This window comes from Aspergillus tanneri (assembly GCF_003426965.1).
Source record: "Aspergillus tanneri strain NIH1004 chromosome Unknown AapTan_6_pilon_pilon_pilon, whole genome shotgun sequence".
Taxonomy (NCBI): domain Eukaryota; kingdom Fungi; phylum Ascomycota; class Eurotiomycetes; order Eurotiales; family Aspergillaceae; genus Aspergillus; species Aspergillus tanneri.
The window spans coordinates 2,446,358-2,471,463 of record NW_022984633.1 but is presented as its reverse complement, the minus strand read 5'-3'; the positions used below and the strand labels follow the sequence as shown (position 1 = coordinate 2,471,463).

The following is a 25,106-nucleotide window of genomic DNA, read 5'->3' as shown; positions in this document are numbered from 1 at the left end:
TCATTAGTAAAATCATGTTTTAAAGACTTTAGTGATGCAGCCTTTTATGGGCAACACAGAAGTCTAAATATCTGTTCTTATTCATCAATAATCCATTATCCAAGTTTAGTCGTATGTTTAACTGAATTAAAGCCAAAATAATGAAGAATATATAATAAAGAGACAGGATAAATCGAAGCTTTAAATATAAGAATATTGTAGGATTGTTAACAGCTACTCTGGTCCTTTTAAATATGATAGTTTTCTAGGTGCTTTCTAGTGTAGAAGGCCGGCCCGTATACCTATTATCTTCCATGTATTCGATCAGGATCCGTCAGTTAACCTGGGGATTAAAGCCATATTGCTTTACTTTATATTCTAGAAATAGATTATTTCCAGCCCATATCAGTAATAGTTTCAATCTCAGTAACGGGATACCGGAATTCAGTAAAGCAAGCGCTTGTATGCGAACTCCCACGGGGTGATTTTGACCCTTCATTGCGTAGGTAAGGGGGGGATGTAGGCCGATAGGCAGGCGCGCGTGCGAACACCAAGGAGTCACTAAATTCAATAAAAATGGGCATTAGCATAGCTTCAAAATGAAAGTTGTCAATATGACGTGTCTTAAGTAGGTTATGCATCACGAGATATTATATAAATTATATGTTAACCGATGTAACTAGAAATGGTGCCAATAGTGCTAGCGCGATCCAATGATTTTTGGAGCACACCTCCTTACATAGACACTTGCGCCTTCTAGACGGTTTGCTGTCCCTCAATTCAATATCCAGATTACCACTTGGGACACAAGCCTGGTCCAGTGAATGATGTGATATGTGCTTTACTCTGCAGGAAACACTAAATATGCTGTCATACCTTAGAGCTAATTGATTGACGTGGCAAAATAACATCCCATAGGTAATGTCGACCACTAATCTTGTATACCTTGGCTATCTATTGACTTTTCCCTGTAGGAGACTGTGCATATCTCCAAGCAGTTACACTCAACATCCCTACTTATTTGGGTGCATTTATGCGTGTCTTGACCATAGTTGATAATATAATATTGAACCTGTTTCCTCTAATACTTGGCAGCTGAGGCTAAGCCACTTCCGCAGGGCCCCAAAATGCGGAATAAATGGTCCCAACACAATGTATAGCCTCGCTACACAACCAAAGCTGTTATGTGAACATTAGGCAGAGGGGGATTACTATGAATTTGTCTAACTAAACAATCTGGATGAAATCGAAATCATCTCTAGGACTTCAAAACATAGTCCCTTTCTCATGGTATGTATGGAATTAGGAATCCGCCCTCAAATTGAACTTACCCAGTGTTGTAAGGATTCAGATCCGTCGCATGCGGAGTATTCCATCAGTCCTTCTCCATCCAATACAAAGTGGGGTTATCTTTGAATAATGTTGGGCGCTAATGAAAAGGTGGTAAAAGGGACTTAAAAATAAAAAAGAAAATTAAACGCCCTCGCACCCACCCAGACGCCTTGCGACAGAACATATGGTACCTTCATAAAGATATTCAGTCCTCAAAATACTCAAGATGCCTCTAGAAAGGAGAACCACTGTTAATGTAATCGCTCCGATTTTGCTCTGCTCCTCCCTGAATCGATTAAGGGCCAGGAGAATTCTATCATCTTAAGAATTATCCTCCCTTTGATAATGTAGATAGTATAGAAGAATTTGAAATTGTAGGTGATGCTGCGGCAAAAAAATTGGACACTTGGCGTCCGATTACTTAACCAATTCTATCTTCCCGGTGTATAATTTACCCTTTTACTCAGGGGTACAAAATCCCTCTCCATTCAGGACGTTGACATATCTCACTTATATACGGTCAATCATCTCCCTCATCTGGACTAGTGGCTGCAAATTCCCATAAATTACATCTAGGCTCTCCGGATAGGCCTCAGAATCCGTTTCATTAACAGGCATATTCGTGGTGATCTTCTTCATTGATATGCCTCATTGTCAGTCCTTTTGGTTGATTCTCGCATACCCCGTATATATAACTGTGACTCATATCCCAACATGGTAATGATGTTTGACAATATTCCTAAAATTTCAAGTCTGCTAGCCGGGGCCACAGTTGTTTTCGCCCTTGGTTTTGTTCTTCTCTTTCCTCAATGGCTCCGGCGCGCAGCTTTCCCTCCGAACGCCCCCAAGGAAGTGACGGAGGGTTCCCTATTTACCGGGCGCCTGAAGTTCTTCTCTGACCGTCATAAGTTCTATTTCCAATGCAAAGCACTCTCGCGTTCGGGGAACTTTAGTCAGTACCTTGGCAATCATCAAGTTGTCGGTCTATCTGGTTTGGATGGACGGAGGACGTTTTATGAAGCGAAAGAGATGGACGTGGAGGAGGGGTCAGTAAAATCCCTCCGTCTGCCAACTTTCTACCAGTCTACTGGCCTGCGATAGATGACTGATTCCCCATCTTATACAGCTACAACCTCTTCTTCGTCACTAACCCCTCGTTGCGAGGTCCCGCCAAGCTTCCAATCAACATCCCTAGTTACCGGTTTCAGACGGACCTAATCAGGGCAATGCGCACCGAAAACTTAAAGAAGCGTCTCCCATTTATGCTACGCTCTACAGCCGCCTCCATCAACCGTCTCATCGATCACGCAGTCCCAGTGAGGGTTATAGACCCGTTTGAAGAGCTTGATCTCGTGGGTTACCACAGTCTAATGCATCTTATTGGCCTTGACGAGGTTACAGAGTCCAAGGAGCTCCCGAGAAAAACATTGAGTCTGTTCCACCAGGTAGAGAAATCGGACTCCCCATTGCATGTTATTTTCCCTTTCCTACCGACACCAGCATTTGTCAGGCGGGTGACAGCAATAATGCGGTTGTATAAGGCGTTTAGGACAGTGGTCCATAAACGACAACGCACTCTTAGTAGGAAAGATGATATCATACAGTCTCTGATGGACAAAGGCCAAAGCAGTTACAATATCGTTATCGTGAGTTGGCTCTATCCAATCCACCCCGAGGTCTATAGATATGTCCATACAACACATCGGACCGCCTGAGTTTCGATAGACCACCAAGACCATACAGCACCTCTTCAGTTCATTGCAAGCCGCTAACCAAGCCCATACATCTTGCTCAGTTTATCATAGCGACACTATTTGGTGGTCAGGCTAACACGCCCGTCATGACCGCTTGGCTGTTGATCCACCTTGCTAGTAACCCAGAATGGATGGACCGAGTCCGGACCGAAGTGGATTCCTCACTTGTACGACACTCCACTGGCCAAGAGACACCGCAGCTGGTTCTTAGCCGACTTGACCTCGAGATATGGGAGTACGAGTTTCCCTCCATTGACCTGTGTCTGCGGGAGTCTATCAGGCTCCACTTCCTTGGCTCTGTATACCGTCGAAACTGTGGTGATAAGGGCATACCGATCGGAGAGACAGGAGAGGTCATACCTAGGGGTGCCTTTGCGGTAAGTGGGGTCTGCGCTGGTCGGTGCTGTGTTTGACCGGTTCAATAGTTTCTCCTGGTAGATGATGTCCACTTCAATCCGGCCATCTATCCCGATCCAAACAAGTGGGATCCGGGACGTTACCTCGCAGATCGAGCGGAGGATAAAAAGGTTCCACTCGGTTTCGTCGGGTGGGGAGCGGGGCGAAATCCATGCTGTAAGTTGATGCTGTCCTTCTACCTCCGGTCATACTAGATGGCTAACCGACGCAGTGGGGATGAGAGTAAGTGTCCTGAGCTAGATTCTGGCCTCAACAAGAATTAATGTTTCGATACATAGTATGCAAAACTTTCGGTGACTATCATGGTGGCGCTCTTTATATCCTTATTCGATTTTACTCTCTGTGATGAACAAGGTAATCCTATGGCTCATCCACCCCAACCTGACCGAAAAGAGCAGAATGATGCCAGACCAAAAACACCTGCTCGGTTGAAATGCACGGTCAGAAAGTCTGTGTGAGGGGTGGGGCATGCCTGGTGGATGTCATTTCTGACAACAATTTGTCTCCCTCTTTTTCTCTTTAACTTCATCAATGACTGCTTATAGAGCGTGGTGCCAGTAATACGCTATTCCTCTGGCTTCAACACGTGACCAAAAGGTATATATGAAGTCACCCGCACTGTATCCTTTACTGTTAATGATACCATCTTCAATCACCGATTTCTCTCTGAAGGAATGGAGGCGATTTAGGGTGATGAAGCTGAGCGCTCGTCAAGGCGCTAGGAGTAATCCGATCCCGAATCCCGGATAATTCTCTATCAAATATCATCTACGGTTAACCCCTTACTGTATAGATTTATACACTAATTTAGTATGACGGTTCAAATACCAACAAACCAAAAGCTTGTTAAATTCGATAAATTACAACCATATCTATTTTAGATAAAGGATTGAATTCCTGAGGTCTAAATAGCATTTACAGCGTACTCGAAATAACTATATCAAAATAGGGTAATTTAGTAGTACGCAAAGCAGATTTCTTTGAAGAATCCCTGAAACGTATCAAATACCTTTAAATAGCACACGATTCAAAGAGCTTTCGTTAATGGAGAAATTACCTATTTAATCTAAATATATTTATGGTAACCTCTTTAGGATACAAAATCACCTACGCCAGAGCTTTAGATATACCGTATGCTATTACTACACATATTTAGCACTGACTCAGGACTAACTACGATTCGTATACTTTAACCAATTATTTAATCTAGAATTAAACGAAAGCCTTACTCGACGCCTCGATCAGCTTTTTCACATATCCATCAAGACCGCCGAACTTGCCGCCCAATTCAAATACCTCTCACTACTACCGTATCCAACTATGTCTGGCTGAAGAGCGTGTTCTCATCCCAACACTCCTGCTGGAATTGCTGGAGCAGGTCGTCCCACCGCTCCCAGTCCATGGGATTGACGTCCAGCGCGGGCACTCCTCCCATTGACACGAAGTCCATCTCTTTTTTGTCAGTGCCAATCTCGGTCTCAGTAGCAGACCCATGCTGCTGGAACGGCGTTATGGAAGGTTGCAGCTGTGGACTGTTGGTATTGGTGTTCCCCGCGAAGGAGTTTTCGCTTTCGAGCGTCTGTTGTGTGTCCTCTACAGAATATGGGATCCTGCTGCTTGGGGCTTCTTGCTGTTGTAAGGGTACAGACAGTGGCGGAGCAGCAGCCGCTACGGTTTGCGGCGCCCCCAGGCCCAGCTTTAGCCACGTCGCGACCAGATCTGGACACGGCTGTGAGGGGATGTCCCTCCGCCCACACTCATCGACGTGGCCCTTCCAAGCCTTGATGATGAGGTTGTGGATGGCAATGTGCAGGGTACTCCGGCGCACGCGCGGGCCCATCTGACGGTAGTGTCTGCCGCAGATGCTGTTGACGAGTACCCAGGCACGAGCGACCTCGGCGCCCTCCACTCGGCGCCCGCGCAGCTCGGACAGCATGTAGATCAGGGCGTCCCATTGCACGTTGTAGTCGACATGCCAGAGGTATTTCTTGGTGGCGCGGTTGGTCTGGACAGCATCACAGTACTCAGCGACCTGGATACAGGTGGTGAAGATGCGGTCTCGCTCTTCCTCGGATAAATGGAGGTTGCACTGAGCCTGTTTGTGTGCGCCACCCCCACCGACCCCGGCAATACTACTACCGGAGTATTGTCGCGGGTGGTGTGCAGCGAGGCGTATCATGCATACAACCGACCGCGCCATGGTGACGGTGATGAAGTGAAGTGGAATCGAGACATCACAGTGCTTCAGGAACTTGGTCTCAAATTTCTCCTCCAGCTCGTCAATGGCCGCATCCTTTTCCGATAACGGCACGGACGACGAGCGAAGGAACCCCCAGTGTCCATCGAACCCAGACTTCGTCCCAGCGCGGTGGCGTAACCATTCGCCGAACTCGTGCCGGACGAGGCAGAACACCATCTCCGTCGGACCAGTGCATTCCTGCGGAGGCTCCGTCATGTTCGGGTCTAGATTGCTGTCATTGACGTTGAGAGGAGGGAGTGTGGTTTGGGATGTAGGAGGGAGTGAAATGGCGGAGCCGCAGCCCGAGTAATATCCGGCGGTGGCATCGAAGATGATGAGTTGAAGCCAGAGGCGCCGCCGCATTTCTGTCTCATAGACGGACAGCCCGAGATGAGAGCCGTCCTTGTGAAGGCCGATGCGCTGGGCGATTCGCATGGCTACGCCGCAGAAGGACCACAGTGAATGAGGGTCGGACAACAGGCGCAGGGAAAACTGCGGATTTGTCAGTGGATGTGGGTTACGCATGAACGTACGAAGGGAGAGTTGCGTTACAAGATATAGCAAGAAGGACTGCAATACAACCATATTTGATGTTTTCAATAGCCCGGCGTTGCGCAAGGCCGTCTCCGCACTGCGCTTGTATCTTGAAATAAGGGTGGCGCGTGACTCGCCAAAGGAACGCTTTACCTCGTCCTCGCCGAGGGAAATCACCGAAATACAGTAGATGGAGAACATTAGCGCCTCCATCTCTTTGCTGACCGCGTGCAGGTCTCCGGCTGCCTCCAAGATCTGCTGCTGCACGACGGGTGCATGGAGAACTTTGATGAGCGGGTTGACGTTCTCAAGAAAGGTTTGCCAGAGCTTGAAGATATGCACCGGATTTGGATGCATTGAGCTGAGGGGAGTGCGTCCCGGTGAACTGAAAATCAAGCCTGATTCAGCATCAACCACCGGGGAATTATCGTTTTGGCCAGACTGGTCAGAGTCGGCAGGAGATGACGACTCCCGTATGGCATCTTCCGCTTCCTGTAACTGTTTCCCTTCGTCAATATCATTCACAATGCGGATGGCTTGCGTTGAGGAAATCACACCTCGTCGCTCACACTTGTCCATAAGTTGCTTGCAAGTTGCACCATCAGCTTTGGTCTCATCCAAAATTTCATCAAGTGGTAAAAAAACAAAAAATAACCGATCCAAAACTTTCACACGCACCTATCAAGATATACCGAGTTTCCTTTTTTCGAAACAAACCTCCGTAACTCGGTATGCCCTGCATGACTAGAATTGCTCGTACGAGGAGCCGACAGAGGGCCGCTTAGATCAGTCAGCTCAGTGGCAGAAGCCACCGTCTTTGAAATCACAGCCTCATGGGCCGGCGAAGACACCGCACGCGTGGTTGAGAAAACATCTGGATCGATGCTGTTTTGTCTCAACACTTCTTCATACCGTTCTAGACGCGCCGCCAGATTCGCTTCGGGGTGATTCCTCTTCCGCCGGCGAGGCCGTTGGGGAGGGTGGTAGACACACTGCACTCCATACTTTGCGCACCAAGCACACGGTTCTTGTCTGTTGCACTTGACTTTTCTCCGCTGACAGGAGGAGCATGAATGTGTCTTAAGTGGTTTCGGGTCCTGTGTTGACGACGTTGTTATTGTAGAGCCCTGGCCCACTGGCTGGCAGTCCGCCATGGTGGGTGGTAATCAGTGTGCAGAGGAGTTGAATAAAGGTGACAAAGCGCCAAACCAGCTCATGTAGCTCCAGATGAAACCATGGAGAAGAGTACACAGGTCAGGTGCCGCTTCCCAGAAGCCGTCAGCCGGCCCCACTGGTCTTGACACAAGCGGCGCGGCACCTCAACCTTTAAATACCGTACTACAGACGATGAAATTCAATTTCAACTCTCCCTCCATAAATATTTCTTACCATCGAATATTTTCCCTACTCTAATTATCCGTACTTGCTAATCAATTATCAACTACTTATACCAACCAAATTAATATGGATGTAGAAGATTCATCGTTACATTTTAGTGAGGTTGAAGACACATCGAATACTGATTGTACTGGGGAGGTAAGAAATCTAACTAATTCTTAAGTACTTACTAACTGCTTATGTATTACTTAGCAATAAGTGCTTTTATTTAACTAACAGATATAAAATCAAATCCACTTCGAATGCTATTTATTAAGTATGCAGATAATCTACCAGAGTACCCTAGAACTGATTAAAATGGATACACTTATATTGTATCTATTAGTGGCCGATTACAAGAGGCAGAACATATAATACAAGATGTAAGTGCTTCTTACGTAGTTAGTAAGCAGTTATTAACTACTTATAGATACAATACTCGAGGTCAAGCATCCGCGGTGCAAGATTAAGTGTTAAGTCATCCTTTTTAAACTGCTAGTTAAAAAATGGATGTGGAAATGTTCTGGAGCTGTAATCTGTAAATATTTAAAGCCAAGTCTTCGTACACTACATCATACTTATCTGGACGAAACAACATGGGAGGAAATTCAAAACATTCGAAAGAATATTAATTTAATTGAAAGGGACATTCGGAAACGAAATGTGTACAGGTAAGTACTTTATAACTAGTTAGAAACTAGTTAAGAACTACCGAACTGTTTTTCTGCGGAAACTTTTGAACTTCCCCTTTCCGTTTTCGGCCCGACTTAGCGCCGCTTTTGCTCCCTAAGCGAACCAGGAGCGTGGGGTGAGCATAGTGGTGCGTGTGCTGAGCGCTCCGTGAACAATCCTGGACCGATCCCGGATTAACCCGGAGCAACCTTGGATTGATCCCTGATCACCCCAGAGCTAGCCAGATCTCGGATATTAGGGGGTCAAATAAAACATACAAAGCCAAGCCTGACGGTCTCGCTCAGCCACGCTCAGCCCTCAATTTAAAACTTATACCCGTCACTATAATGACTAGGCCATCACATCATTCCACTGGGTCAGGCCTGAATGCTTGACCAAAAGACGACTGCTTGAAAAATGGACATGTATCCCATCTGAACAAGACGTCCACTTGTTTAAAGGTATGAAAAAGGGTTCCAATTGGTGGTACAGGGCGTCGGCTGCATAGCTGAAACCACGCGTCGGACATTTGAGTCCACCAGACAAGAAGTTTTAGATTTGGAAAGCCATCGCGCTTCCTTTCCGCTAGAGTTTTCAGGCCTTCATAACAGGAATACAAAACCAGAATGTTATCATAGCATTCCTGCTGTTGCAGCTGTAGCTCTTCCAGCTTTGGTGGTAATACAATATCGCAATGGGAGCCTTCGCAATACTCTAAACAGCTAATTGGTATTGCCAATTTCCTGAGGGAAGAGAAAAGCATAATACTGTGAGTTGGTGTGGTTCGACGGATGAAACCACCATCACTAGCAGCAATACGTATGTCTTCAAGTGTGTCCGCATGGGATCGAAGTGTGCGAAGAATTTCATCCAAGGACAACCAATCATGTACCATATGTGATATTACAGCATCGAGCTCGGCGTCAATAGTGAATCGTTTTAAGGATTTGACAGAGTTTAGGAGAGTAGTCAAAATGCCAACAGGTTGGTCCACATGAGTGAAGACGTGAATGTGAAGATCGATAATAGGTGACCTCTGATGTCTCTGTAATGGACTTAGATCTAGCCATTGAGTATCCAGTTCAAGAGATTCAATTTGTAGGACACGAAGAGTTGGAACTCGGAAGGGATATAAAATAAGTTGTATCGGTTGAGGATCACCAGCTATGTCGTCAAAATCGAGTCGTAGATACTCAAGGTCCAACATGCCAGTGAGATCCAAATGCAGGGAAGGTGGGCTGAGAGATAGCCCTTGAAGGCTTGGAAAGAGGTTCGAGATTTTGATCTTATAGCTGGGGTCAAGACCTTTCGGGCGATCCAGCTGAAGATCGAGTACTTTCACAAGACGGCAGTGTTGAGGTCGAGCAGACAATGCACCAATAAGCCCGGCGAGATGTCCTAGGTTGTCGGAGCCTCCGTGGGAGTCTCGCGATGTGGGCGTCAGGGCTAGCGGTAAATGCATAGAGCGATACAGAATTGGTTCGATCATACCCCTGAACAGGCGACATACTTGCATAATGTGGACTAAGCAGCCACCGTTGGGAATGTAGCTGAATATGACACTTAGAATCTCGGTCGGGAGTTCCGCTAGGAGCATCTTGATTCAAGGGTAGACCAATGCAGTCTCTTATTGCGAACTGGCCTGTAGGAGCTCTGACGAGGTATTTGATCGATTGTGAATTAGAAGAGAATGCTGGAGGTTAGATAGTGACAGCAGCAAGAGATGTGAGGTCGGAGGTGACAATGACCTTGTGGGAATTTAGGAGGCCGCGAAGGAGTCTCATGTTTGTATGAGTTTATATGCAATTCTCCCATTTGGACTGCACGACAGAACACGAGGAAGCCCACAAGGTACGGGGCTAAGGATGGACCAAGGATCGTTGGTAGCCGTCTCTAGTAAGCAGACCCACCCACCTTCGGGGGGTTGATTTGCTTCATCCCCACAATAATTTTCATCTCAACAATAAAAATTGAAGCTATTCAAACACTTTCTCCACCACCATCATGAATTACTATGCTGAAATCGAGGATCGTATCTTAAAAGGCCTCTAAAGCCGCTAAACGCGTCCAAAACCCCAATATTAGCGCGTTGGCGCGGGAATTTGATGTTCCGTACCAGCGCCTCGGGGCACGTCTTCAACGACGAGCAAATCGATCCTCTCGTCCTACTCCAACATAAGTCTCTCTCAACAGAACGCTTGCAAAGGCCGCCGCACATAGTGTGAACCATTTTGTATATGACCGCTCATTGTCTCCTGACGAGGGCCGTGCTGCGGTGAAATTTCAGGAGCCCGCCAGGTTTCTCAAGTTACCACACTTAAGTTCAAAACTGGCGGCCGGGTCTCATATCCAATTATTTATATTTTTCCTAATCCATATGCCAAGACGGGTCCAATCTCCTTTGGGACACGTTCGGAACAACAGATAGCCGATGCATCGTATTGTATCATTACATATTGTCACAAAACCTGACCCGACTCCATGAGCCACATCAATATTACGTACCTTATAGCCCACCTTTTCATATCTTACCTCGTCAAACAATTGATAGCACCTAATGAAGCTGAGCCAAATCTCCAGACAATAAGTCCTGTGTATAATAGCCACAATGTAACCTCAAGTATAGCTTGGTACAATATACTAAACACCACAAGCACTATGGCACTGATATAACATTCAGTAACGCCACTCTATCAGCAGATCTGCTCTAGTACTGACTGCTCAATCCAGGTCTCAAGATCAGGCGCATCATTAAATGTGTACAGAGATTGATCTGGACATCCTGGAAGAATCGTGAGCCCAATATAGTCAGTATTGGGCGCAAATAGGATCACCCGGCCACTCTTCCGATGAACATGTTACGGAAACACTATGATCCGCCCGACTTGTACCCCTGAATCCTTTACTGTGTCGAACACCCACGATCTAGAGGTAGAGTACCTTAGATAGGAATACAGTTGATTCCTGGTGTTTCCACCGAATGACATCTACTTCCTAGTATGGCTAGATTGGCCTGTAGCTGATCTATAGCTCCCTGCGCCCCGTTTCCCCTGAATTCCACAACATTGGTTATGAGCCCGGGTTTGCAGCGTCTGCTTAACAACCAGGCCTTTGCACCTCGGGAGCTTATATAGGCTTACAACCCCTATCTAAGCACGCAGGTGAAGCTATTTATCAGTGTGTGTATCCTCGATATCCAGAACAGTGGCTAGCCGATCATCCTACCTACCAGTTGGAATTGGGTAATATTACCACGCCTTCCTACCGCCGAAACGATTAGATGTCAGAGGGCTCGTGATCCCCGAACAGGAAGATTTCTAAGCCGAGAAATCACGGAGAAACCCGCCGGGCCGAGCACAGTACCCGGGGCATTCGAGACCGAAGACCTACCGGACCGATCGGAGGCACCCGAAACGACTGAGACGGACGAGGCAACTCCTTTTGTATCCACCCTAGTTATTAGGTTATAGAGGTTTAGCCCTTGACATTGATGTTTCGAATCAGTGTTTAAAATTTGGTATATTGCCTTTTTATGGTCCAAAACCACATCTTCTAACGTAAATTATTAAATCGACGCTAGAGTGGTTGAGGAATAGCAAGTTAAAAACTGTTATTTTGTATGGGAAACCACATCCGCCGCTCGGTGGTTGATTACGTTAACTATATTCACTAGGTTAACTAGCACCAGACACAATCTAATTTCTAATCATCTCTATAAATTTTGGACAGATGAGAGAGCTCAAGTTGATTTTGCAGTAACATATGCCATTCAGAGACTAGTCTGTGTGATCATCAGGCCCATTTAGGTAACAATTTTGACCACATTCCCTCGCAGTATCCTATTAGAAACCAAACCAATGCACGACAATCGGAATTACTGCCTTCTCAACAATGGTCTTGCCGACCTCCAGCACATCGTCCCAGAAATTATGAGCCTCGGCAGGTGTTAAAACACGATAAGTTTGCCCATTTCCAATGCCGCGCGGTCCCGTTTGAGAGGTTCCATCATTGCTTGCCGGCGGATCGAGCAGTCTCACTGTCATACGCAATCTGGATCCGATTTCATCGTCCTCTACGCACGAAACATTGAACCGCACATCAGGGTGATTCTTGGCAATGTACCCCGAGAACATGGTTTGGATGGGCATGATTGCCTTGGCAGAGGAGCCTATGGGCACCCGAAGGAAGTAAGACTTCTCCGTATGCGCAGAGCCACCGCCAGGTGCCGCCGCTGGTGGTGAGGTAAAGTTTGCAAGGAGAGGCTTGTGATGGAGCTGACCGGGAAGGTGAGCACTTGTGCTGCTACCCACAGCACTGGACATGTAGTACTGGTTATATTGAACTGCTTCGTCACCTTCACCCGTGAGGGCTCCCACTATGTTGTCGACGAAGGTGTCTCTCACCTCGGGATCATCTGCTAGCGTGACAAACGTTTTCTGAACCACTGCATCAAGGGTTGGAAGGACGCTTTGGCGATCGACACTGGATAGCACAGCTGAGAGGGTAAAGGTGCTCTTGGTCACGTCATGGAGGGCTGTTGCCTCTGGGGTGAATGAGAGGAAATTCAGATCAAGTCGGTACAGATCTAGCCATCCTCTGATCCGCGTGGGGTACCTAACAAGGTCAGCTTCTTCACAGTGAGTAGGCAGGGATATCTGTGTACGTAATGGTATCATCGGGAAGTTTGTCGTCTCCTTTTGTGCGGACACGTCTGAGGCGCTCTGAGAGATCTTGTGCCATCAAACCCAAAATTTCCTCTGGGATCAGGTGAAGCAGGTTCTTTCTAAGGAACGCCCTCACCTGGTCCTGGTCGGTTGTTGCATTGAGAAATATCATCGAATCTTCAGCTATGGTGGAAAGAAATGGGAGACCTGTCTGGTCCAGGAGGTAGCGCCTTGTCCTCATAGTTAAAACATGATCGTATTGCATATGGAGGAACTTACTTCTCTGGAAGCATGAGAGCATCAATTTGCTGCCGGAACAGGCCCTGTCTTCCGGATTTCAATCGTTCTACCAACATGAAAGCGTCTTTCGCGGCTTCCTTGTCTGAATTGCGGACGTCACGTCGCTGCAGGAAACTTTGATACGATTCCCAACTTTGAGCCATTGTTCTGATTCCCAGTATGAATGTGTGTTTTTGTTAAGAAGATTTCGATGATGAAAAGTCATCGTCTAGATTTATATATCCATGCCTAAGCCCATGGTGACCCCGCAGTTGCAAGCTACAGGCGATCAAGTTCTCCCCTGATCATAATCCAAGCAAGAGAAACCCAATTAGGAAACTGCTGAGGGCATTGCTACGGGCCTTTGCTCTCTTATTCATGATATCCTTCATGTATCCTGGCATTGAATCTCACTTAAGACAGAGGAATTTCCGTGTCTAGACCCTTCTATGCAAGTGAGATGGAAAGGGTGAGCATCTGCTCGCTTGGCTAAAGTACGATCCAGGCCTACCTATGGATCCGCACTGAACTTGCCTGGGCCAATCGCCAATCTTCTACGTTAATTCATGGGTAGATATGCAGTGATATCAATGCCCACACTTTCCATCTCACTTGCATAGAAGGGTCTAGACATGGAAATTCCTCTGTCTTAAGTGAGATTCAATGCCAGGATGCATGAAGGATATTATGAATAAGAGAACAAAGGCCCGTAGCAATGCCCTCAGCAGTTTCCTAATTGGGTTTCTCTTGCTTGGATTATGATCAGGGGAGAACTTGATCTCTAAGGTCCTGCCAAAGTGTACCCCGGTACGGAGAAAAACCTGTACAGTCGCCCGAAATATGAGACTTAAAGCGTTTTTTGTATCTGGAAACGATCGATCTTCAGTATTTATATTTCAGGAGTGTCTAACGTCACGGCAGATATTACATGCTATATTAACCTCCACTCTAGATCCGGTTAACTATCTAAACCTAACTCTACGCTTTTTGGCCCGCTCATATAATAAGTCTCGGAGATAGTCAGAACTGTCTCCATCAGCTGTGCGTATTCCGAATGTGCTGATTCCTGCATTGCGTATGCATAGGATATTCATTCCCCGCAGGACCCCTCATCTCCAGCTGGTTGCGTGAGCCATATCGTCCTATCCAGGAGACCCTACGCTTCCGATTCGCTCTGAGCTGTTTTCTAGAATGTTTCAGTTTATAGCAAATAATTCAGCGGCGTCAGTAACACTGTAGGTGCATACATAAACAATTGGCAACTGAGACACTACGAGGTCCAAACTCACCTGCTAGCATGTGAAGGGTCTTGGAAGATAAATGCAAAGTGAAAGTCGAATGATTGACTTATCTCCTTAATATTTCGTGATTCCTGCAGCGTGCAATTTAATGGCAAGAACCCTACTCCTTCACTGAAATCCCCCAACCCCAGTTCCACCCTTTTCCTCCCCCATTTCTGTCAATGTAAATTTTATTATATAGACCGCAACTCTTATATTGAACATCCACAATCCAGGGAAGAAGCGTCCACAATGACATTCGGGAATATTCGTTTTCAGTCCGCCGAGCATGAACGAATCGGGGACAATGTCTGGCTCAAATACCCAGAAGAGAAAATTATGTCTGGTAAAGAATTTGCGTATCCAGTCGATAAGACAGTGCTGTCTTACGGACTTATCTGTGCCCTTGCGGGAGATTTCTATGGAAACTGCAAGGTCATAGGAGATGCCGAGCAAATCAGCGACAACTGGGATGCGGATGAAAAACGATCTATAGATCTGTTCCTTGCCAACACGAAGAGGCTTGCAACTAACACTGGTGGGTATCTGAGGAGCATCCTGGAGCATATGAAAGGTCAGACACAAGAAGTCGTCGCTGCAGAGCAAATAGGGAAAGACCCGGCTCAGGTTCGTTAATTTTGACTGGAGTCAGATTCCGTTGCGGGTGATATGGCTAATTTCCACGAAAACAGGCATATTCAGAATGCTCCTACAAGTACGACCTGCTGTATTTCTGGTGCACTAATTGGGACTATGTTCTGCTCGCACTCTCCAACTTTGACCATTTTGGGGAGGTAAGGTGTCCTCTCAACTTTCTTTGAAAGAAATAAGACAGGTCATTAACTCCAGCAGGACGCGGTGAAAGCGTACAAGGCAGGCCACAAAGCCGCTCTGAGACAAGCAAGAGCAGCAGGGAGAGAGTCGGACACGAAAAAGAAAATCAAGGCCCTCACAGAATCATACTTCTTGGAAGCTTTTGCCGCCCATTTCCTGACAGATCTGTTCTCGGCGGGCCATATGAGAACTCCCAGGCGCATCCTTCATAAAACTTACACTGGCAGTACCAAGGCCGAAGAACCCACCATGGAACATGAGAGATTTGTGTTTCCAAAGCCCTGGCCAGCGGATCTCTGTGCCCAAGCAATGCATGACGAGGACTGCGCAAATGGGCTGTGGGTCACCAATAAACTTGGAGAACAGTGGGCAGCGTATGGAGATGGTCAGCTCTTTTCTCCCAAAAATAACACCGGTTACGAACGGGCTCTGGCTGCGGTGCAGAAAGGGGCGGACGAGATCTGGAGCGCCTTTGACACGAGGGATACAAAGGACTGTTTTGGAGCTCTTGATATGGTGAGCAGCGTTCCTCCACAAGGAAGGGCTTTGAGAAGTTCCTTAACCTCTGTAGATACCGTTCCTTGATGAGGCCAATGCATTCAGCAACTTTGCTCCTTTGTTTAAGGTTGATCCGGCTGATAAAACCAAGGTTCTGTTTCGAAAGGATCTGGATTCTAGGGGCCAAGCTTCATTCACCACCTTGAACACTGCAAATGTCAGTTGGCGCCAGATCCTAAATCAAATAGAGGAGTCGGGACCATGCAAAAACCAGCGACCGCTTTCATTACCACTAATGACACCGTCCAGTCTCCTACAGCTTCGCTTCTGTGGAGACTTCGGGAAGTTCATCATCGCCAAATACGGACCGGTATTTTCAAAAGCCCCCGATCGGGAAGATAGGGTGGAGTCGTGGAATATGCTATCCCAACACAATGTCAGTCTAAGAAACAAAAATTTGGAGACTAACTGGACCTCGGTAGAGAGGATTGACGACACAGTTTATGCCCTCTCTGGACTGGGCCACAACAACTATCACCATGTGGGAATCGAAATTCACTCCGACGGCACACGAACCCCCAGGCTCCTTTGGGATGTACTAATGGAGAGTTCGGGGAGTGCTCTGCCTATGCTAACCTGCTACGGAGAGTTCAGCCTTGATGGTCAGACCACTATGGTCACATACTGGTGCGCAGAATCTCGCCATGTACTAGAAGTTCGGCCGCTGAGTGGAGACACTGGTCCAACGCCGGTTCCATCGACAGTATTGGCTCTCGATGGCCAATTATAGTAGGCATTGTTCAGTATTCACCTCTTCCTGTCAAAGCTAATCGAGTCCAGTTCCATGTTTCGATTAAGGGGTGATGAGACAAGTTCCGACACTCTGGTAACGATTTGTATTAGCAATTCCGCTACCGTATGGAACTTCATAACCTGGCCAAATGGTTATCAGAACTCCCCACAACGCAAGACACACCTAGAATCTGGCCGGGTTCGTCCTGCACAGAAGATTCTCCCTCTAAATGTTAGTGGGAGTTCGGGTTCCAGGTTTTTGATCCGCATGTTCTGCGGGGAAAGGAATGGTACCTGCCACAACCCTGGCGAGAGCAATGATGTATAGATTGAGATTGACCATTTTTTGTAGGATCCGTACAGCTCGACGTGCTAGAAGTGCACCTCGAAAGCAATGACCCATACGTACAATATAAGTTCACGCGCGATTACTCCCTCAGCTGGCATCAAGCAAACTCAACAATCGACTTCCCAGAGCAGTATCTCACATGGCTACTAGCCGATATAAACGGTAACGGCAGACCCGATTTGGTCAGCCTAGTGAACGCAGGCATGGGGCTTGGAGTTGTTGTTTTCCCTGGACTTGACGAGTTCGCGTTTGGCAGTCCTCAGACGAGCGTCATCAGCTCAGACAAAGGCCGTCTCTTCAACGCAAGTTTTATGAAGCCGGTCTATGCCGCCCAGGCCCGGTACAGGTTCTCAGCAGAACCAAGGACATGCGTCTCTGATGGAGCTATACTGCAAGTCTTTGACAACTATGGTATCTTGGGCATCAGGCTTGTAGCACCGCTGGTCCCGCAGGGCTCTTATGCTTACGAAGCAAAAGGGCAAACCCCTGCTGTTGCGGGACAACTTTCATGTGGTTTGGGAACAAAGCCGGGGTCGAGCTTTGAGACATTGGGATTCTTTATCATGTAAAGTCGAATAACCTTAATGATATTTTCAATACCGGCTTCTTTGGAAGGTTATTTCTTGCGATTGTTTCAGCACTCTATCCTCTTTCGTAATTAACCTGGATGTATGCTACGCGTCGTTACCCCGAGATGGCTAGAGAAAATGGATGATCCTCTGGAAGACCCAGGAGCAAGAACTTATGTCAACGAATATTATGTGCCTGGAATAAATCTGCTCGGGAACGAAGAGGCAGTTGGTCATAGAGACAAGTATGTGGTTATTCAACGATACGCGCAAGATCTGGTGAGCTCAACAGAGCTATCTATTATAGAACAAGGACATACAAATTCTCCCTCAAAGACATTTTGCCCAACCCCTCTTCTTACCACGTGGTGCGGCGTAGCAGTGAACATCTTTCAGATAATACTCTAACTCGGCCAGACTGCCGAGTTCCAGAGCACAAGCGGGATGGCGGCAATGAAATTTACCGTCCAACGCTTTGGGGGAGAGATGCAAACCCAGGTGCGCAAACCACGCTGGCTAATCCAAGAACTGCTCCATCCTTTTTGGTGGTTTTAAAGATTTGTCGCCCAGGCAGAATGGACAGTACGCGGCTTTTGCTGGAGTATTCTAAAAGATTATTAGATCGCACCGAAGCAAGTCCTCTGGCCTCTCTAGATAACGCTAACAGTGATAAGACCATTCCTGGACACCTTAAATCTATAGGTTACACTTGAAGTAATATTCCGCATGACAGTTTTCCCCTATTTTAAATAACCGGTGCTTATAGCATTTATAAAGATGCATCCACTGACGATGCGGCCGAAGTCTGATTCTATAAGCACTTGCTGTAACACAGTGAATGGTTACTTACCTTTGCATTAGCATTCCACAGACGCATTTTCCATTAACGGGTCTTATCCCAGACCTGTACACAACAGAGCTTTCACGCGTGCAGAGGCTTCTAGAGCCTTAAGGCCTCACGGCCAGTATCGCTCCGTAGCGTTCCACTTAGGGGAAGAATTCGCGCAAGCCTGTCCCGCTACGGCATTACTCTTCTGACATAATAAAAAAATGTCTGCTCGCGGATAATACCCGGTTGGACTGTGGACTGTCTTGGTTAAGCTTTTTATATCCGACAAAGGTCTTCCAAGTACAGACTTTGCTTTTGATTATAGATGCGGTGTTGCTGTAGCTGAATCTGCCGCCTTTCCTAAGGGCTCTGCAAACTTACTAGTTGTTTGCTGAGTTGTTGCATAGAGTTGTCAAGAGAAATTATGTCGCTCCGCTCTTGGAACTCGAATTCGGCTTTAGCTGGCAAGGATTGCTATAGCTATGGATGGCGGTATATTCCTATGCTTTGTCTATTTTAAATATACTTATATCGTGTTGAAACCCTAAGATATGTTGCTAGTTTATTAACTTTGCTTAGCAGTATGCATACAATCTGCTAAATATATTTTAATAGATATAGCCTGCATATTTCATGCGTGCAGTCATGGAATAGTTCTTATCTATACTAGTATTGTCAGTAGATATTAACACTTAATAGATAACATTCGACCTACCCGCTTCTATTAAAGCCCAGCACTGACAAGCACGACTGGTAACATTATAAGTATATCCACTCCTGTGGCCTAGTTCGGCAAACTCCTTCCTAAAAGTATCTGCTCCCCGAGATCTCCCTGTGGAGAGTCTAATATCCTGTTCGTTGTTAGGGCGAAGACTGGAACATCCAAGACCTCCGGCTTGAATTTAATAGTTATGATCACCTTTTCTTCAGGCCCTTACTCTATAGATTCTACCGTATTAAGGATCTCCTAAGCTGACTTATAGTCACGAAAGGCTATGTTAGCAGAAGCCATGGGAATAAAAAATATAAGAAAGTTAAAAAAAAGCAGGAGCTTTTTTTAATAGATCTTATAAAATATATAGATCGGAAGCTCCCACCTTTTTTTATTCCAGTATCCCTTTATATAAACTTAAAAGTATATTAGAACAAGCATTCTTATACTATTTACTAATTTAATTATAAGGACAAAGTGCTGCGCAACTATTAGTATAATATATTTAATTAGTATACTATATTTTACCTTATAGCATGCTGCTATTACATGTACTCTAATATTCTTATTCTCCCCTTTGTATTTCTGTTTCCTAGACAAGTCTCGCCGAGCGGTCGACTCATGCACTTCTCCTGACCGCGCTAATATAAAATAGTAAAAAAAAATCACTATATTTAGCTACACCCTTGTTTAATCAGGACATGTTCCCCTGTACTCTTTAAAATCTTAACACCACAGTTGTGTTATAAGAATGGTGAGATTATTTAGTAAGAGGCTATCTTTCTTTATCTCCTCCTCACAAAGGCCTACTTTTTCTTTTAGACCTTGCTTTATCCACTATGATACCAGTTACTTGTGTTTAATAACCACGAGTATAAGGATATACTGGCCTCTCGGACGGTTATAGAGATATTTTCTGGCATATTTTAATCTCGCCGTAGAAGTAGCCCAGCCTCGAAATCTTTACAAAACCTGTCAACAGTTTCTACTGTCGGCATTTCCTTGCTCCCAAGTCGTCCCTTCATGTTTTTAGCCACGAATTCCAGAAACCCTTTGTAGGATCGAATATCAGGCGGAGATACCGCTGTTGGATGCAGAGCAAGGAATCTGCGACCTGTTAGTTTCCAGTCTCTGGCTCTGGCAGGGTGCCTATAACTAACTTGTCAAATCTGCGAAGAGCCCGATCGTACTTCTCTTCTGTGCGTGGGAGAACCGCTCGAGTTAACTCGGAGTTGTCATGGTCATCCAGATTAATTGTCTGGTTAAACGTTGACACGCCTCGTCCTGCCATATCGTCCACGTCTTAGTATGCAGTTATAGCTCAAGAGCGATATTATTCTAAAGAGAGAAGACCGACTACCTAGAGAACAAAATCTTTACGCTTACGGGGAAAGGGGGTTGTTGCTACGTCTTGGTCTCATTTGCGCAAATGTGACTTCCTACTAGCTCGGGTGTATAGTATTCGGGTGGGTGAACAGGGGCCTGAATGGCCCTGAAGGTAGACTTGAATAGGGCGGCAAGCCGCCCACGCAGCGCCTGGTGAGCACCACCATACTTAAGCTGTTGTATGTTTTTATATCGCTAATATCTTGGACAGTTTTAATAGGATTATGTTTTAACTGTGGTAGGTTATGCTGTCCGCGTTCGTGTGCGCTTGCAAGGGGCAATACAGTGTCTGCCTCATCTCGGACCGTACCGGCTGGTCCCCGGCCATATGCATATCTTAAACCTGTCTAGATAGCTCTGTAGGTAACGGTGTAGTCTAGTCGCACCAGGGGAGATCTGTGCGCTGGAGCGGTCAAAGATTGCAGACCACCTTTTCTTAAATAATTATTTCGGTCTTCCTTTCCACCTATAAGTGAGAGTACACAGGTCAGGTGCCGCTTCCTAGAAGCCGTCAGCCGGCCCCACTGGTCTTGGCACAAGCGGCGCGGCACCTCACCCTTTAAATACCATACTACAGACAACGAAATTCAATTTCAATTCTCCCTCATAATATTTCTTACCATCGAACATTTTAGCCTACTCTAACTACTTGCTAATTAGTTATTAACTGCTTATACAAACCAAATTAATATGCATGTAGAAGATTCTTAGTTAAGTTTTAGTAAAATTTCACAAGTCTAATGCAGCAGGCAAGCGATTATTATTAGTGGCAGCAATGTAAGTAGTTACAAACTAGTTATAAACTAGTTTGTAACCAGTTTATAACCAATTATTAAGTAGTTGCCAATTATACTTTTCTAGTTCTGCAAAGCTTAATAAACAAGTTGTTTTTTAATATATAATTAAACTCGTTTTGGTATTTATTATTCATATCAAACAGCAAATATAAAAGTTAATTATTTACGATATATAGCAAGTGAAGGATATGTATATATATATATTTATTTTATAGTACTATTTACTAACTACTTAATAACTACTTAGAACCATGGAAGTATTGTCGCTCATCTTTAGCTTATTTATAGATGCACAAAGAATTACAACCTTAACGATCTTAATCCCAGTCACAAAATCCAGGGTAGGTATAAAGCGGTTGCGAACTAGTTGCGAACCAGTTAGTAACTGGTTCCTAAGTAGTTTTGTATCATCATCCTTAGTGTCTCACAAAGTCTTTAGCGGATCTCCTTGCAAAATATATTAAATATTAAGCAACGACAAGAAGCCCTGGATAGAGTTGCATTCGGTGCGGATTCGGGCGGCCGGAGGGGGTCAGCGACCGCCCGCTGCGGATTGCGGTTCCAGTATACAGAATCCGCAACCGCTGCGGTTTGGTGCGGATTCGGTGCGGTTTATAGTGGGGAATCCGCAGCTTTACTACATACGGTAAGCTTAGCGAGCTTACAAATTATACTAATCCAACCATGGTTAGATTCGGTGCGGATTGTACCAACCGCACCGAATCCATGGAACCATATCCTTACTAATTATAAATTGAGCTAAAAATTATCATATTTTATATAATAAATAACTTTGAATTAACAAATCTATAGAATAAGAGCCTTAGATAAATAGTCTAAGCTATAAAAATTAGCAATTTTCTATATAGTTAGAGAGAAAAAGGAATTTAGTGTATTACAGGCAAAAATACACTATATATATATATATATCTGTGACGGTAGCTCCAAATATTCGTGGACATTGTAAGAAATTGCTTATCTAAGAAGAAAAAGCACTTGAGGAGAAAAAATAAGCTATATAACTGTTTAATCTAGCTATAGTTAGATTAGATTAAGCTAGATATATTCACATATCTTTTATAGTAATTAAAGTACTGTCCTATTCGGTTAATTATAATAGGTATAAAAGATGTGTTAATTGGTGATTAACTAATATAGGTAAATAATATTATATAATCCTATCCAGCTAATTACAGTAGTTAACTATTTAACAATATCAACAATATTATATATAATTAATTCACTAGGAGAAGTATTCACTATTAATAAATACTATATAATTTAGTATGATTCGAAGCACAAGAATTAAGCGGAATTCTCCAGCTAAATCCTGGCTATATAAAGTGCCCCTAATCTAACCATAGCTAGATTAAACTATCCTTTCTTTTTATTTATGTTTTTTAAAAAAGACTTGTTTTTTAAAATCCTATAATTATCAAGAAATTTTCCCATATCTGTATTCTTGCCCCTTTTAGGGGCCCTATTATCAAGCACTGCAAAGAATATTAATATCTAATTTAACTATGGTTAGATTAAGAGTATGTTTTTAACATGCCACCTAAAGTTATAAGGCTAGCGCCCAAGAAGCCCCCTACCCCCTTTAAAAATAGTAAAAAAAAAGTGGAAACTATTTATAATAACACCCTTTTTAATAATTTGGAGGAAGCCTATTAAATAATATTAATTATTAATATGCGCCAACTTGACCTTAAATAGCCAGAGAAGATTTATAATAGATTTATTAATTAATTACTAATTAACAAGCTTAAAGATAGCTTTAGGCTTGGTATTCGTCGATAGTCGAATAAGGATCAGCTAAAAAATATTATTAAGGATAAAAAAACTTTTCAAGCGATCTTTTAGCATTTTTTAGAAAAAACAAATCTTGATAATAAGGCTTTTATAGACAAACTTAATTATTATGGAAATAAGCGGGTAAGTAAATCCAACCATAGCTAGATTAAAGTAATATTAACAATTATATAAAACCAACTAATTAAGATATGCAAGTGGCCCTCGGATGTTAATATAATTATTCTAAAAAACAGGCAACATCGAGTATAGGCCCTTATAGGATTGCTTAAGGAGCAGGCCAAGAACGCCACCTTTAGAGTGAAGGATCTTAATAATAGGCCAATTTATGCCCCCAAGGATTTAGTAAATTAGTCTAGCCATTAGTAAATTACTACGCTAATTAAAATGCAGGATTATTAATAGGCTATTAATATTTATAAGCAAGGGGCTCTGAATCTTGATCTTCTTTAAAGTTTGTGTGCCAACAAAAGTGTTGTGTGTAAGACAAATTTAAAAGGATTTAATTTATTTTAGATTATTCACAGTTTTAATTAACTACCCATAGATAAACAGCAGCAAGTTCTAGCGAAGGGTGCCTTAGCATAATAGTTAAATAATATTTTTAGTATTTAGCTTAAATATATTACATAGATTCACGCTGTTCTTTATTATAATAATTTTTAGAAAATAGTTTTTCGGTACTGCTCTACTAGATATAAAGAAAATATATTCTTTTAATCCCTTGCTAATAAAATAGTTATATTAAAGCTGGATTAGGTAAATACTCCACCACACTATTATTTTACATATAATTTAACCATGGTTAGATTTGGTTGGGCGAGTTTAAAAGATTTTTTAAGTTCTGCCAGTGTATTTTTAATAATACTGTGATAAATATCTCCTATAATAATTAAAAAAAAATTATTAACCTGCCTTATAGGTGCCCTAATCTTATTCTACGTATTCTTTTCTTCCCTAAGTAAAATAACTACTGGGTTAATAAAAAGAAACGAAAAACACAATATTTATTACCCCCCGAGTATAAAAAGGTAAGAGAACTTCCTAAGTTACTTAAGCTAATTTAGATTGCTAGTAGCGAAAATTCGGAATTAATATTTAAAAATTAGCGCCCTGAGTTTCTTGAAGAGTTAAATAACACAAAGTATATTTTTGTTTATACAAGTCTCTGTGAGAATAGGGATCTCCCTATCTCTACTTGGTAAGTATTATAATCTAACCATGGTTAGATTAAGATACTAACTATATCTGTAGGCATAAGTAGTATCTCTTGGAAAAAAAAATAGGCTTAAAGGTTAAATTATTATTATATTATATTATAGTGTGGGTCGACCCTAAATAAAAGTATCCAGCGCAAGCCTCTAATACTTTTAAAGATTTCTCTTGGAAAAAAATATTGTTAGATAAAGTGTTTATAAAATATTTTATAAATTTAAAAAAAGCGGATAAGAAAACCGACGTTTTTTTAAAAGTATTATAAAAAAAGATAATAACCAAGTTACTCTAGCAGGATCAGGCTGCTTAAAACTTAGTAAGATTTTAATTATAATAATAATTAAAATAGTTAACTAATATACTATCTAGTTAAAAGTCCCTCCCTGTCTTGCTACTAGGTTTAACTTAATCCGTGGTAAAGATAAGTATGACGAGAATATTAATATATATTTTAAATAATTTAGAAAACAGCACTAGGCGTGTATTATTATTGTATTAACTAATATAGTAGGTAAAGTTTTTAAGGGGGCTATAGTAAAATTTAATAATCCTAAGATATTAGTTAGTTAAATCTAACTATAGTTAGATTAGTTAAAAAGCTAATAATTTTTATAGTATATAATATACACCCTTTATTTTCTATAGGGAAAAATTACTTGCAATGCAAACTTTGCAGATAATTAGTATTTATATAAATATCCCGTCTTTTAAAATACTAACACAAAGGATTACTTATATACTAAGGTAAGTATTTTTAGTGCTTTGTTTTAGTACTATAAGTTAAAG

The 25,106-nt window shown here is 43.6% G+C and overlaps 6 protein-coding genes across 6 annotated transcripts; 2 read left to right on the top strand and 4 right to left on the bottom strand.

The window, feature by feature from the left end:
- Nucleotides 1-2,025: 2,025 nt before the first annotated feature.
- ATNIH1004_008841 (uncharacterized protein) lies at nt 2,026-3,940 on the top strand (the record flags this gene model as incomplete). The annotated part of the gene is made up of 6 exons (XM_033573444.1): nt 2,026-2,357; nt 2,438-2,957; nt 3,107-3,442; nt 3,491-3,638; nt 3,694-3,704; nt 3,761-3,940. The coding sequence occupies 6 exons, from the start codon at nt 2,026-2,028 to the stop codon at nt 3,938-3,940; spliced, it is 1,527 nt and encodes a 508-aa protein (XP_033423996.1).
- An 860-nt stretch (nt 3,941-4,800) lies between these two features.
- On the bottom strand, nt 4,801-7,409 carry ATNIH1004_008840 (uncharacterized protein; the record flags this gene model as incomplete). Its single annotated transcript, XM_033573443.1, has 2 exons — nt 4,801-6,840; nt 6,948-7,409. The coding sequence occupies 2 exons, from the start codon at nt 7,407-7,409 to the stop codon at nt 4,801-4,803; spliced, it is 2,502 nt and encodes an 833-aa protein (XP_033423995.1).
- Nucleotides 7,410-8,655: 1,246 nt separating this feature from the next.
- Nucleotides 8,656-9,901, bottom strand: ATNIH1004_008839 (uncharacterized protein; the record flags this gene model as incomplete). Its single annotated transcript, XM_033573442.1, has 3 exons — nt 8,656-8,713; nt 8,844-9,018; nt 9,073-9,901. 3 exons carry the CDS (start codon nt 9,899-9,901, stop codon nt 8,656-8,658), a joined length of 1,062 nt encoding a protein of 353 aa, XP_033423994.1.
- A 2,245-nt stretch (nt 9,902-12,146) lies between these two features.
- ATNIH1004_008838 (uncharacterized protein) lies at nt 12,147-13,411 on the bottom strand (the record flags this gene model as incomplete). The annotated part of the gene is made up of 3 exons (XM_033573441.1): nt 12,147-12,918; nt 12,968-13,198; nt 13,248-13,411. The coding sequence occupies 3 exons, from the start codon at nt 13,409-13,411 to the stop codon at nt 12,147-12,149; spliced, it is 1,167 nt and encodes a 388-aa protein (XP_033423993.1).
- A 1,368-nt stretch (nt 13,412-14,779) lies between these two features.
- Nucleotides 14,780-17,569, top strand: ATNIH1004_008837 (uncharacterized protein; the record flags this gene model as incomplete). Its single annotated transcript, XM_033573440.1, has 6 exons — nt 14,780-15,154; nt 15,220-15,321; nt 15,380-15,877; nt 15,933-16,648; nt 16,700-16,941; nt 17,004-17,569. The coding sequence occupies 6 exons, from the start codon at nt 14,780-14,782 to the stop codon at nt 17,567-17,569; spliced, it is 2,499 nt and encodes an 832-aa protein (XP_033423992.1).
- A 2,467-nt stretch (nt 17,570-20,036) lies between these two features.
- Nucleotides 20,037-20,401, bottom strand: ATNIH1004_008836 (uncharacterized protein; the record flags this gene model as incomplete). The annotated part of the gene is made up of 2 exons (XM_033573439.1): nt 20,037-20,217; nt 20,271-20,401. 2 exons carry the CDS (start codon nt 20,399-20,401, stop codon nt 20,037-20,039), a joined length of 312 nt encoding a protein of 103 aa, XP_033423991.1.
- Nucleotides 20,402-25,106: the final 4,705 nt, after the last annotated feature.